This window comes from Nannospalax galili, unplaced genomic scaffold, assembly GCF_000622305.1.
Source record: "Nannospalax galili isolate Female #2095 unplaced genomic scaffold, S.galili_v1.0 scaffold235, whole genome shotgun sequence".
NCBI classification, from domain to species: Eukaryota; Metazoa; Chordata; class Mammalia; order Rodentia; family Spalacidae; genus Nannospalax; species Nannospalax galili.
Window position 1 is genome coordinate 5,438,214 of NW_008338118.1, and position 14,141 is coordinate 5,452,354.

General features: G+C 36.5%; 1 protein-coding gene across 1 annotated transcript in view; it reads left to right on the top strand.

Moving 5' to 3' along the window:
* Positions 1–14,141, top strand: part of Itga1 (integrin subunit alpha 1) — a 160,877-nt gene that overhangs the window by 67,268 nt on the left and 79,468 nt on the right. Inside the window, exons 3-6 of the mRNA XM_008832940.3 lie at positions 6,220–6,332; positions 9,553–9,641; positions 9,756–9,867; positions 10,443–10,570. Coding sequence (XP_008831162.1) covers positions 6,220–6,332; positions 9,553–9,641; positions 9,756–9,867; positions 10,443–10,570 — 442 coding nt within the window. The remainder of the gene's footprint in view (positions 1–6,219; positions 6,333–9,552; positions 9,642–9,755; positions 9,868–10,442; positions 10,571–14,141) is intronic.

Consider the following 14,141-nt stretch of genomic DNA (forward strand, 5'->3'; position numbering starts at 1 on the left):
AAAGAAAAGAAAAAGAAATATATTTGAAAGTATCCCTGACAGTTGTATTTGAGAGGCCTCTGTCAATTTAAGCCATTCTCCACAAGTCCACTACTAGGCTGCCTCTGCCCTAAACCTTGCTAAATGATTACAGCTATTTTTCAAAGAAAAGGGAAAGAGAGAGAAGCTACTAGGCCCAAACTTACCTTTCCTTCTTGTTTCATTTAACTGTTGCTGTGTAAGCAATCACTTCAACATTTAGTGACTTAACGAAACAATGATCATATAATTACTCAAAATTTTGAGAGTTGTGGCATTCTCCTGTCAGTTGAGCTCATTCAACTTTAGTCATCTGATACCCTAGGCAGACCTAGATGGTTCAGGACTGCTTAACTCACATGTAGTCATACCATGTGAACTGTGGGTAAAGCATAAAGCATCAGTTTTCCCCCAGGTGGCCTCTCATTCTCTGATAGGCTAGAATGGACCTCTCTAGTTTCAAAAGAAATGACCATATGATATCTTCAAGACCTTTTAAGACCTAGTCTTAGAACTCAGTGTCATTTTTACTGCATTCCATTTACCAAACAATCCCTGGAGCAACAAGAGCAAAATAGATTATTTTCTTGAAGCAATGAAGGTCAAAGCTCTGTCACAGAGGTATATACAATATCAAACCATTGATCACATTTGCAAATGTCTCGTCAATGGGCCACCTGGAGCCCTGCCAAGGGAACAGTGGCCTGTTCTTTGTTTTTGTTTTTGTTTTTTTGAGACAGGATCTCCCAACTCATATGGATCTCACCATTTAAACCAGGCTGACCCTGATCCCACAGCAGCCTGCCTTTGCTTCCCAAGAGCTGGGATTAAAGGCTTGCACCACCATAGCTGGCATCCTGACTTCATAGTTAAGACAACCTGTTCTTTAGGAACTACGCTGCTTGTTTGCCTGGGGCTCCACTGCCTCTCCTGTGCCGTCAACTTTCTTCAGCACAGGTTCTTCTTCACCATCATTACCCATAAGGAGGTTGATGCCATAGGACATTTTCATTTGGTTTAAACACTTAACGGTTTGCTAAAGAAGTCCACATTGATTAGCACAGCCCCGTCTTCCTTGTTTTTAGCATGTTACTTGGAATAAACTGTGCTGCAAGCTCATAGCTTTTGTTCTCACCAGCTGTTCTGGGTGTTTTTCCTTCGCTGACTTGTGGGATACCACTGCTTCCTGATTCTCCCTCCATCTCTGATCACTCCTACCTAATCTTCCTTCATACGCATGTCAGCTTTCAGTCCTTTTCTTACTCTGTACTATTTCAGGTTGACAATATTTACTCTTAGGGCTTCACCGAGGCTCACAATAAGCCTATATGTTTTCTGAGATGGTTTCTAAGATGTTGTCTAGCAAGACTCATCACAGCCCCCTCTGGGAGTAACACATTGCTTATTTCCTTGTTTCTGTATGCACTATACATTTTTCCTCCCCTCTATCATTTTTTTCAGCTCTGTACTTGTGCATGCTTGGAGTTGCTAAAAAAAATAAAATAAATAAAATAAAATAAAATAAAAACCCTCTTTTTATGAAAATTTTGTCATAAATCTGTTCTGAAAAGAACTCAAACTAAAATAGCTCATAGAATAAATACTATCGACTTGGTTCTTCTTTCTTCTCTATTTCTTGAATTAAAGGAAGTTCTTAAGGTAGGCTCCAAGTCTGTTTACTTCTCCAGCCCCAACTTACATTCCAACTGTACTGAACTCCATGTATTTAATCTAAGAAGTGATATTTTCTTTCTAAGACCTTGATGAACTTTTGCTGAATTTATACCATTTCATTCAAATCTACTCACTCTTGTAATACACATAGTTTACTTCCAGATTAAGTTATAAAAAAACTGAAATAGTCTGTTTTATCCCTTTACTACCTTCATCTCATGACCTGGCACAAATGCTCGACATGTGGAATGTTTCTTGTTTTAATTCAAGCGGGTTTCACGTGCCCATCCTGGCTTCAAATTCACTATGTAGCTGAGAATGCCTTGAACTCAAGATTGCCTGATCTTCCTACCTCCACCCCAGAAATGCTAGGAAATATACAACCCCATTCCCTGCTAGAATATTCTTAATACACATTATTGTAAAAGAAACTAATCATAATCTCCTTAATGTATGTTTTCTGCACATTCTCTTTCTTTATGTGTTTGGCCTCCGTGTATGTAAGTGCACCTGTGTCGTGTGTTATGCAATGCCTGCAGAGACCAGAAGAGGGCACTGGATCCTTGGAACTGGAGTTATAGACAGTTGTTAGCCACCAAGTGGGTGCTGGAAACCAAACCTTGGTCCTCTGCAAGAACAGCCAGTGCTCTTAACCACTGAGCCATCTCTCCAGCTCACTCTGCACATTTTATTTGGATCAGGGTATTACATAGATGTTATTTGCTTAATAACATGAAACAAAGCTATACTATAGAACGAACTGACATTTAGGTAGTCCATAATATGAGCTCAGTGCTTTTCTAAGCCTTTTACATCCCTTGACTTATGTAACTTTGTAGTGGTCATGTGAAATAGGTACCTGCTTCCATTTTATCCATAAAGAAACACAGATGTAAACAGGGTAGCAGACCTATCTCAAACTGGATGAATGATGAATTCACAAAACCTAGCACCAAGAATCATATCTTTTACAAAGAGAATTAAATTACTTAGTACAAGGAAGGACTTAGGGCAGTATCTGGCACATCACATAAATTCAACACATGCTAGCTGCTACCATTGCTACTGTAATGAGTTTAATAATTTGGTTTCATCCACTTTAAATTAGGCCACAGCTTTTCACTCAATTGTGTGGGTTTTCACTTTGAATTAAGACATAAATAATTTTTCATCCTAACGTGCAAGCCCATTAACTGCTGTTTTTATGTTGCACAATATTTTATACAATGTCCCTGTGACAATTAATTAGCTTTGCTGTTGTCCATATTTCTTATTTTTTTCCTTAGCATTGCCTACATATGTTAATAAATTTTTAGTCTTATTTTTAAATCATGTTTAATGATACCTTCACAGAAGTAAGAATTATGTCTTAAAAGGTTTAAATATTCTTATGGTTCTTTGTGACACCAGAATTTGTTGCACAAATGATTCATACTGTATGTTTTAGAGAATCTAGTCAGTAAATAAATTTTTGTAATTGTTATTAAGTTTATTTACACTAATACAAGTTTACCAAAGAATCTATACAAAATAAATCCCATCGGTTGTCAATATGAAAACCTTTCAAATATTTAGAAACTCTAAAATGTATGCCTGATCCATTTGTGCCCCTATACAACCTCTCAGTTTTTCAGGCATTTTCCCTGAATGATAAATAGTCCAACTTTCACTTGCAAAAATTGCCTGGGTCCTCTTAACTGTCTGAGTCACAGTCGCCTAAATGCATTCCATTGTCCTATGTTCTGTTTCATGTGAGGATTCCAGACATGGCCTGACCAGGACAGAGCACAGAGGGGCTATCACTTTCCTTGACCAGGGCGGCTATTTTCAGTCATGCAGCCTAAGGTCACATTAGCATTTTTTGGCCCTGAAATGCACTGTTGGCTCATATGTGCTGTCAACTAAATCCTCTGTGACTGTTTCACATGGACTCCCATTAAATGAGGTTTCCCACATCCTGTACTAATATAGACAATAATGTGCAGCTTGGTGAAGTTATTTACATATGTTCCCATTAAACTTCAGTTAATCTATGTTTATTATTCTAGAATACTGAGGCATGTCTAAATTCCCAACTATACATAAATGCAGTTTTAAAGTACTTTAGTGCCTTTTATTTGGTGTGTCTTCTCTGAAATAATAAATAAAAATTTAGTCTCAGACAATCAGGAGTGCAGAGTCGTATAGTATAAGATAGAGTCCTAGGGACAGAGTATAGCTGCTTAGACAACAAAGAACCAGTGACTCTGGATACACCCAAGGACTTTAACAATCAACCACATTGATCTGTCTTATTCCTGGAGATATTCTGAGAGACTATTGAGTGTCATGGACCTGAATGGTGTCAGCAACCTCGATGAGCTGCACCGTAATCATGTTTTTTCAATTAAGGACAGTGATTTTATAATTTTGTCTAAAAAGACAGTAAATGATTTTATCCTGGATCTCATAACTATCTTTTCCAAGAGCTTATAAGCTAAGACTTACATTAAATCCTAGGATGATCTCATGTTTATGTTTACTGCCTTCTCTGTGAAGTTAGCAGTTTCTCATGGGAAAAAAAATGATTTATACTTGTGTGTTCCATAAACTAGCACATGCTAGGCTTAGCTATGCTAAATGTGATCATGATAGAGAAGACAGTAAAGCAAAATCTCTTGGATCTCATATTTTTTTCTTCTTAACATTTTTTTAATTAGCTTCAAAAATCATGGGTTTCATTATGCCCTTTTTATACATTATATATATATGTATATATATCATATGACTTTACTCATAATCACCTGTGCTTTGCCTTCCCTCCACCACCTCCTCTGTCCCACTGATGCAATTCCTCCCAAATACATTCCTTCTGTTTCCACATCATATGCATAACTTTTAACTTTAGAATCTGCATATTCAATAAAACGTGCTATTTGGCTTTTTCCCCTTTACACTCCCATTCATTTTAGATCTCTTCCTTTCACCCGCCCCAGTAGTTCCTCTCTACTTTCATATTATGTATCTATGTCTGTATAAATACAGAGATATTGTAATCTAGTTTCCACATATAAGAGGAAGTATACAATGTTTATCTTTTTGAGTCTGGCTTATTTTGAGTACCATAATTATCTCCAGTTCCTTCCATTTTCCTATAAATGGCATAGTTTCATTCTCCTTTACATTTAAATGAATCTCCATTTTAGATAGACAGACAGATAGATAATAGATATACAGATAGATAATAGTTCATAGATTGTAGATAGAAGATAGATAGATGATAGATAGATGATAGATAGATGGTTAGATTGTAGATAATAGATAGATTGTAGATAGATATAGATAGATGATAGACAGATAGATAATAGAGAGATAGATTATAGATAGATAGATAGATGATAGATAGATGGATGATAGATAATTAGTAGATCATAGATAGTAGATAGACCTACATATAGTCATCTGCTGATGGACATTGAAGCTGGTGCTATATCTTGGCTATTGTGACTAGTGCAGCAGCAAACATAGATGTGCAGGCATTCCTAAATGAACAGCTGGATCAGAGGTAGTGCTATTTTTAGTTGTGTGAGGGATGTTTACACTGGCTTTCATAGTGGCTGCAGTAACTGCATTCCCACCAGCCATCTATAAGGATTTCTTTTTTCTCTGCATCCTTTCTGGCATTGCTTGTTTTCTTAATGATAGCCATTCTGACTCAAGTGAGATAGAATTTTCTGTAGTTTTTTGATGCTAGTATTTATAGCAGCATTATTCATGACACTCAAATTTCAAACTATCCAAATGTCTGGTCACTGATGAACATATGAATACAATAGGCAGCTCCATACAGTGGAATGGCATTGATACATAAGATAGCATGGAAAAGCCTCAAAACCATGATAGCTAAAAGAAAGCAGAAACAAAATGTGCCACATTATATGGTCCCATTCATATGAAATGCCTAGAAAAGGTAAACCTGTAGAAAAATAAAGTAGTTGCCTCAGATAAGAGTTTGAGTGTAAATGGTATCAAAGATATTTGTGGGACTTGACAAAAAATTTCAAAGCCTGATGGTGGCGATCACTGCTCTGTCAGCTTTTTGCCACTGTTATAACATGTTTAGACAGCACACTGTTATTCCATTAGTTCATCGTTTCTCACAGGTCATAAGCTCAGGTGGGGTCAAGGTAGGTCTCACTGGCTATTATTAAGATGCTGGGCAGTCTGCCGAACCTACTGCTCATGGTCCTCTTCCAGCTCATCTAGGTGGCGGGCAGGACTGAGCCTACTGCAGCTTAAGGACTGAAGCCTTGCTTTTCCATCAGGAATTCAAGACATATAGATTTTTTAATTCAAATCAATCTGAAATTTGGAGGTGATACTCTGCTTATTTATGATTAAATTACCACCAGGATAGTTATTTAATTTTGTCTGTATCAACAGTAGTCTACTATCTAAAATTAGTTATAAAATATTTGAAACAAATATTTTCATGTTTCAAATGTTAATTTTAATGTTTTGTTTTGTTTTTTGTTTTTTAATTTGCAGGGTGCTTATTGGTTCTCCTTTAGTTGGTCAACCCAAAGCCAGAACTGGAGATGTCTATAAGTGCCCAGTTAGGAGAGAGGGATCAATGTCTTGCATCAAGTTGGATCTACCAGGTATGTAAAATTGAATAGTCCATCCTAACACAGGTCCATTGTCTCATTAAAACAATTTTCAAATGACTCATGAAAGTATTAAAAGAAATCAATAATCATTCTGCATTTGATATCTGAAATTCACATAGGATGGAATTTTGGGTTCCATTACTCTTAATTTGTTTTATTAACTCATCATGGAAGACCCCATAGAAATAGAACAGCTTAGTCGTTTTATGACATTTGCCTCCCAACATGGTCAGGATTCTTTGAAAATAGGTGATACCATGAAAGAATTTTCCAAATAAATGTGTCCTTCCATAAAATGTAACTTGGTACCTGGTTCTTAAAAGAAAATTGAACAAAAGGAATTGTAATCACTAAATTTATTTTTAAAAGAATATTGAGAATTATATTGAACTAGATATATTTTAATAGACATATCATTGTGGTTGCAGCACGACTAGAACATGTCTTCTAGAATGATTTAGGAATTAGAACTCTCTCAGTATCTGCATAATATTAAAAACCATTAAATGAGTTATATCCCTATAAGTTTATTGCAAATATTATATTTTTCAGTTTTCCCTTTTTCAGTCTTTTCCTTTACATTCATGAATGTAGTTATGATAGCTGTTTTAATGAAAGTTCCAATGTCAGGAATGTCTACATATCACTTTCCATTTTCACCTTTCCTTAAGGCTGAGTCACAAGTTTGCTGCTTTTTACATGCTATTACTTTTGAAATCCAAGGTAGACTATATTTTTGAATACTAAGTATAGAGTTTCTAGATTCTGTTATGTTCATTTGAATGTTCTAAACTTATGTGTATATATTAACAATATACTTGGCAGAATGCAGTTCCCGAATTCTGATTTGTTGCTGTTTTTCTTGCACTGAGACATAGTTACAGCTCTATTTGCTTCTTTTTATTTCCACTAGGCCTTGTGGCATCTGTTCTTCACACTGGCTATTCAGGTCATGCAGATAATGGACAGAATACATAAGCATAGATTACAGCTGACCTTTCATGGCTCTTTTTTCCGGAAATACTCCTTGCGCCTTTGTGAAGATGCTGTTGTTCACCCTAAATTTCTGTCCTTTTCTTCAAGACAGTAAGACTGGGGCTTCTGTTTGAATTTTTATTACCTAGTAGGGCCTTCTTCTATGTGTTAGGTTCGTGAAAAGACTAGGACCATTAGAGACCACTGTGAGACGAGAAAAGAAGGAATCTATTGGGATGGATGAGCTGCTGCACTGCTCCCACAGGAGAAAGGGAGCAGTGGTTTCTTATCACAGAAGCCTGGATTTTATAGGATTTTTCTTTTGTGAGTAGGGGGAGGTGAGACTGTGGCAGGAAGGTGAGTCAGTAGCGAGTGCCTTGGTGGGAGGGGGCTGTTTTTCAGTTTTTCAGTTGGTTACGATGGAAAATTGCTGTTATGATCAGGGTGCATTGTTAAGGCAAAGGTCAGGTGGTTACTGAGAAACTAGGATGATTTAGTTTCTGTTTCCCAGAATGCTGCCCACTGTGTTGTGTCAGTAGTGACTCCATCTTGGGGCCCAGTTTGACCTAACACTATGGATAAAACAAAAATAAAAGCAAAATGAAACATAAGAAACTTACCCAGTGCCAACTTCTTTTAAGTATGAAGTCTTGGGGTCACTTTCCAGTGCCACCTGGAGGTAGTTTCATACATCTTTTCCCCTTCTCCTAGAATTTATAGCTGATATTTACAAAAGAGTTGTTTTGACATGTGCTATTCTCCCTTTTCTGGAAAGTAAAATAGTTATAAAATTAGCCTAAAGATTTTTTAACTCCATCAAGAACAGTAGAAAAAAAGATCTGCTATCACCTCTAATTGTCCCAGCAACATTGATCCTGGGGCAGCCCTCATGTAAAAAGCTTCAAATTGAGCTGGGCATGTTGGTGCATGCCTTTAATTCCAACAGAGGCAGGCTGATGTCTGAGATGGAGGCTAGCCTGGGCTACATGGCAAGTTCTAGGACAGCTGTAGCTAAGATAGACCCTGTTTTAAAACAAACAAAAAGCAAAAAGCCTCAAATCTGGATCAATCAAGGTCAATGTCTGGAAGAACTTAATGTGAGAAGCTTTTAAAGAAAAGCAGACTAAAATAAAGCCTTGAAAAACAGCCCAGTGCTGAGGTCAGGAAGTGAAACTGACCATCTAGTAACCTTTGTTTCCCTTATTGACTTAATCTATACATAACAATTGACAGATGTGAACAGTGATAAGAATCTCTTTTGAGCTTGAATTTTGTCACTTTCAAATATTTCTACATTCCATTAAGCAGGGTTTTAAAGGTTTCGGTTTGGTAGGTTGGAGAGATGATTAAGAGCACTGGCTACTCTTGGAGAGAACCTGGGGATTGAGTGCCTGCACCTACATGGTGGTTAACAACTGCCTGTAACTCCAGTTCCAGGAGATCTCACCCCCTTTCTAGCCTCCTCAGGCATTGCACTCACAGATGCACTTAACATGCAAAAACCCTCATGTACATAAAATAAAAATAAATCAAAAATTAAAATGTATCTTTTTAAAAAACGTTTTTACTTTTCTGGTCCAGTCCTTTTTTAAAAAATATGAATAATTATGTGGAGCCTCTTGCCAATCTTGTCAGGTTGGAATGCGGGGGGGCGGGGGGACTCAACATTTCTATTGTGGAATATCCAATGTAGTCTTTTCATTGGATTCTCATTATCTAGACCTTCCGGACATTTCCCTAATCTTGCTCCAGTTTTCTTTACAGCACTCATGATGTCCCCAGGATTTTGAACGTCATGACCAGAAAACTTGTGTTTGACTGTTCTGTGTGCATTTTCCATTTTCTTGCCAGAAGTCAAATTTCACCATTGGTTGTTTCTAACAAAGAACATAAAATTATATTTACAATTTTATGAAATTTAATATTTTATTTGTTTTAATTAACAAAAACATGTAGACACCAATCCCATATTCTCAGTACCCTGCTAGCTTTGCATTCCTTCACAGTTCAGCCAGCTTCTGAAACAGTGAAACAGACAGAGTTTCTGGGACATAAGCCAGCTCTCCAGCCTTAACTTGTTCATTGTATTCCTTATTACAGGGAAGTCTATTTAGTTGAACCCAAACAAGAATGTGCTGTGATATGAGCAAAGCAAATAGAATGTTTTAATGAGGAGACACCTAACTTCAGATTATGAAAACTTATTTTCACCCTCATGAAATGTTCTATTTTGCAGTTAATACATCGATTCCCAATGTCACCGAAATAAAAGAGAACATGACATTTGGATCAACTTTAGTTACCAACCCAAATGGAGGATTTCTGGTGAGAAAAAGAAAAGCATAATAATGATTCATTACAACAGAATGTAGTCATTAAGTCTTTAAAACCTATGATGTAATAGTCCAGCTTACAGTTTTCCTTTTATAATCTTTAAAGGCATGTGGGCCCTTGTATGCCTATAGATGTGGACATTTGCATTACACAACTGGAATCTGTTCTGACGTCAGCCCTACATTTCAAGTCGTGAACTCCTTTGCCCCTGTACAAGGTACACATTTTATGTAATATTTTTTGCATGTTTGAAAAGCATAAGCAATGAATGAGATGTATGTATACAGAGCAGCATACCAAAAGGTTACAAGGACTTTGTCATCTACCAGCATTACCAACTTAGGTAAATGTTTGCTAGACCAGTACATAACCAACCTTTGCTGCTATGTTTGGAATTGATATTAGTGTAAACAACCTTTAGAGTCACATTTAAACTTTGCAGCTAAAGCTGTCATTCTAGTTGGATTTAGAGGGTAAATCTCTTTGAAAAGAGTAACTTCCTCTGAGCTGCACAGAAACTCTAGAGAAAAAAAATTTCCCAAATGAAACTTGTATAGCATTAATAAAAATAAATTAGAGGTGGACTTTATGTGGTGGAAACCCCAAACCAATTTTAACATAACAAGGAGAGTATCTCAGTACCGTTAGTTTTTCTAAAGCTGTTTTTTCCAAGTATAAAAATGAGTCCACTTTGCACATCAGTGTATCTTTTTAAAAGACCTTCTTTCAGCCATGAAAATACCTCTGAAAATGTATATTCCAAATTTGCACAATTGCTTCCTTCTGTTGCAGAATGCAGCACTCAGCTGGACATAGTAATAGTTCTGGACGGTTCCAATAGTATTTACCCTTGGGAAAGTGTCACTGCTTTTTTAAATGACCTCCTTAAAAGGATGGATATTGGCCCTAAACAGACACAGGTATGTGGTTCTGCATTTTCATTTGTTTCTTAAAGAAAAAAATGTATAGAGTTTTGGACTTGGCAAGTGTTTGAGTGGGTCTCCTAAACTAGATGTGTGATGATTTTATTTGTGATTTAATTAGAATAAAGTGATTTCGACTGGGCATGGTGAGTCATGTCTTTAATCCCAGCACTTGGGAAGCAGAAGCAAACAGATCTCTCTGAGTTTCAGGTCACCTTGGTCTACATAGCAAGTTCCAGACCAGACAGGGCTATGTAGTGAGAGTCTCTCTCTCTCTCTCTCCATATATATATATATGTGTGTGTGTGTGTGTATGTGTGTGCATATCATATATAGTGTTTTTATTTTAAAAATAGACAAAAATGTTCATATTTTAAAATAAGACATTCTGAAAATAAGCTAATCAATAAAAACAAAACTAAAAATGGGTGAATTTTATTCCTGTTTTATTTGTAGAATGAATCTGAAATCTCAAAGAATTATGACATTACAATCCCCTTTCTTATAACATACAACCAAATTATTAATTGGTCACTAAATACTCCTTAAAGTCTGTCTCCCTATATGAATAATTTATCTTCTTAAATAAAGAGGAACTGTTCACACAGCTCATCCACTTTAGATACTGAGTTTATATTTAATTAATTTAGTGTTTACTAAATATACATAGTCAAATCCCTGAAAATATAGAGCAGACACATGGACAGTAGGCAAATAACTATCAGAATGAGCCCAGTGCTTAGAAGCTGGAATTAATAGGAGAGTCGGAGTTCAAAAGTAGTGATCACAGTTTATGAGTGCCTTTCTTTTCTGAGATAACGTTTGGAGAAATTGCTGAGGTACTTTGAGAGTCTATTGATGTTTGTCAAATCCATGTTTAAATTAGGACATACATATATGTGTCTAATTTATATACTATATACATATAATTTACCAAACTAATGGTAGTTAAAGATATTAAAATAGAAGTCAAGCCTTAAAAGCAAACTATTATTTTGCCATGTTCCAAGGCTGAAAGCTTCTGTAGAGAGCTAGTAGAGGTTATGAGTAGCCCACCTGAATTTCTTGAACTCAGTAAAAAAAAAAAATGGGCTTTTACGTATCACAAAATATAATTTTTTTCTATCTGCAACTTCTTCTGTGCAAGTGGCCTTCTCAAGTGACTCTAGATTTAGAGAGGATATTGCATCTCATTGCACTGGGCGTGAGCCAACCTACCTACTGAAGGGACACGCCACAGTTTTGACTTGCTCTTCCTTCTAGCTTATGTTCCATCTGTGAGTCCCCTTTCTCTTCTAAAGAACCCCTCCTTTCCCTTCCTCTTCTCTTCCTTTTTACCTTGGTCAGTGAAATTTCACAGAATTAAACAATGAGAAAGGAGAAATCATCAACGTCATTGAGCCTCCAATATCAATGTATGAAAGGTTTGTGAGAGGCTGATTGTTCAGTGACCTTGCGGTTAATGACAGATCAGAAAATATGTCTCTCAAATTGCGGTCCCAAGACTTTGCTTTCTGGGATCTTTAGTTACAGACAAGTCTCAGAACTGGTCCCATCCAGTTTCTCCACAGTAGACCTTCACTCCTTTCCATCTCACTGTGAGTCTCTTCTCCTGCCTAGGACCTGCTGGCTCCTCCAGGCTTCACGGTGCTCCATTCTCTGCATTGTTGTGGTGGTAATGAAATTGCTTGTTCGTAGTGCTTTCCTCTCTCGCCTCTCTATTGTACTGTCTTAACCAGTCTTTTCCTTCCAAACCTAGTAACATTTTTCAAATTTTTTAAAAAATTCTAATATTGTATGGACAGCTGAACATTTTATCTTATCTTTAAATTCGGCGATCTATTTTACTATAAAAATATTTGTAGCTAGTTGTGAAAGTCAATGCAGCTATGACACATTTGAAATTGATCCACAGGTTCTGGGAGAAAATCTACAATGCTGCTTTAGGATGATAATATCACTGCTTCAGTGAAAACTGGGGACAGGGACATGGGTTTGGACACAGACAGCAATCAGTTGCTTTTATGTCCAACCTTTTCTGCTGTGATTTTTATGTTTTTCACTGTTAGAACTACAATTAACTGGTCTTAGCAAGTGTTCTAAGAGGAGCTCTTCTGTTTGTTCATTAGAGAATGCCTAGCTTGCAGGGAGGGCTTTGTTGAGTTCTGTGTCTTTCCTTAAAGGGAACAATGACACCCTTCAGAAGAATAGGGGGAGCAACCCTTGGGGGCCAAATGCTACCAGTTAATGGAGGGATGTGTATTTACCAGAAGCAAAAAATGGAGTCAGAATTACTTAGTTCCAGAACTTCATTCCATAGAAAGACACATTTCTTCCACTGATATTGTACCCAATGTCTTTTGTACTGTCTTCTAACTCCACCCGTGACAACCTGCTTCCTAATAGAGAAACTGGGTATAGTGTGGTAGTACATGTCTATAATCCCAGTACTGGGGAAGCTGAGACAGAAGGATCATCTTTAGTGTAAGACTAACCAGACTACACAGCAAATTCCATACTAACCTGGGCTGCACAGTGAGATGTTGTCTCAAAAAAATTATTTTAAAAACTACAATAGAAAAACTGACTCTATTTCTGAATTTTCACATCAGATTTTCCTTATATCATATGTTGTGAAGCATGAACATACTAATTCACTTATTTATTCAGATTTAATGACTGTATGTGTACTATGTACCAGATCAGTGTTAGGACTTGGGTAAAAGTGGAAGATAAGAGACATGGCTGTTACTTCAGTGTCTGTCTGATGCAGCATTCCTCTACATGCAGCCCATGGAATTCCTGTTTCAAAATGCCCAAGGTGTTTGGACTACATTCCAGACATTCAGAAGCAGAATTTCGTAGGGTGTTGAGCAACACTGAACCTGAATTTTAAAATAAGTCACATATGATTTTAAAGTTTGAAAACACTGGCTTAATTATCGATGTGCACATGTCCATGTTTCTTCATACTCTAGAATACAGTCAACTCAACCACGAAGGCTAACTCATCCACATCAACCCAGCTCTTGATTATAATAAGGAATCTTCACTGAGAAGTTGTTGAATGAATGCATACATCATAATTTTTTCCTGTATTGTTCTGTGATGATTGACATTTAATGAGCCTTTTTCTTTATAAATGGCACTTTTAAAACTCTTCTCAGCATATTAGTTTATACATTAATCTTGATTATTTACACTGTAGCCTCTGCTGAGCTTTCCGTTTTGTTTTAAGGTATACCAATGACTATTTTCATAAAAACTGTTCAAAAGTAAAGGGATTTGAGAGGGCACATAACAGCAGTTACATTTGCTAACCAAAATTTAGCAAGACATTAAGTAGGACATGTTTAAACTTGTTTTTTTTACATCTTTAAACTTTTTTTAAAATTTTTAATAAATACATAATTAGAAGCATTTCATTACAGCTTTAACATATTCAGTAACACACTCCAGAGCAAGGATACATCTCTTTCAAAAGTGGCTGTAAATTTTTAGGTTCACAGTTGAATTAATACAGTTATACAATATTGAACTCAGTATAAATCCTATAAGACATAAAATT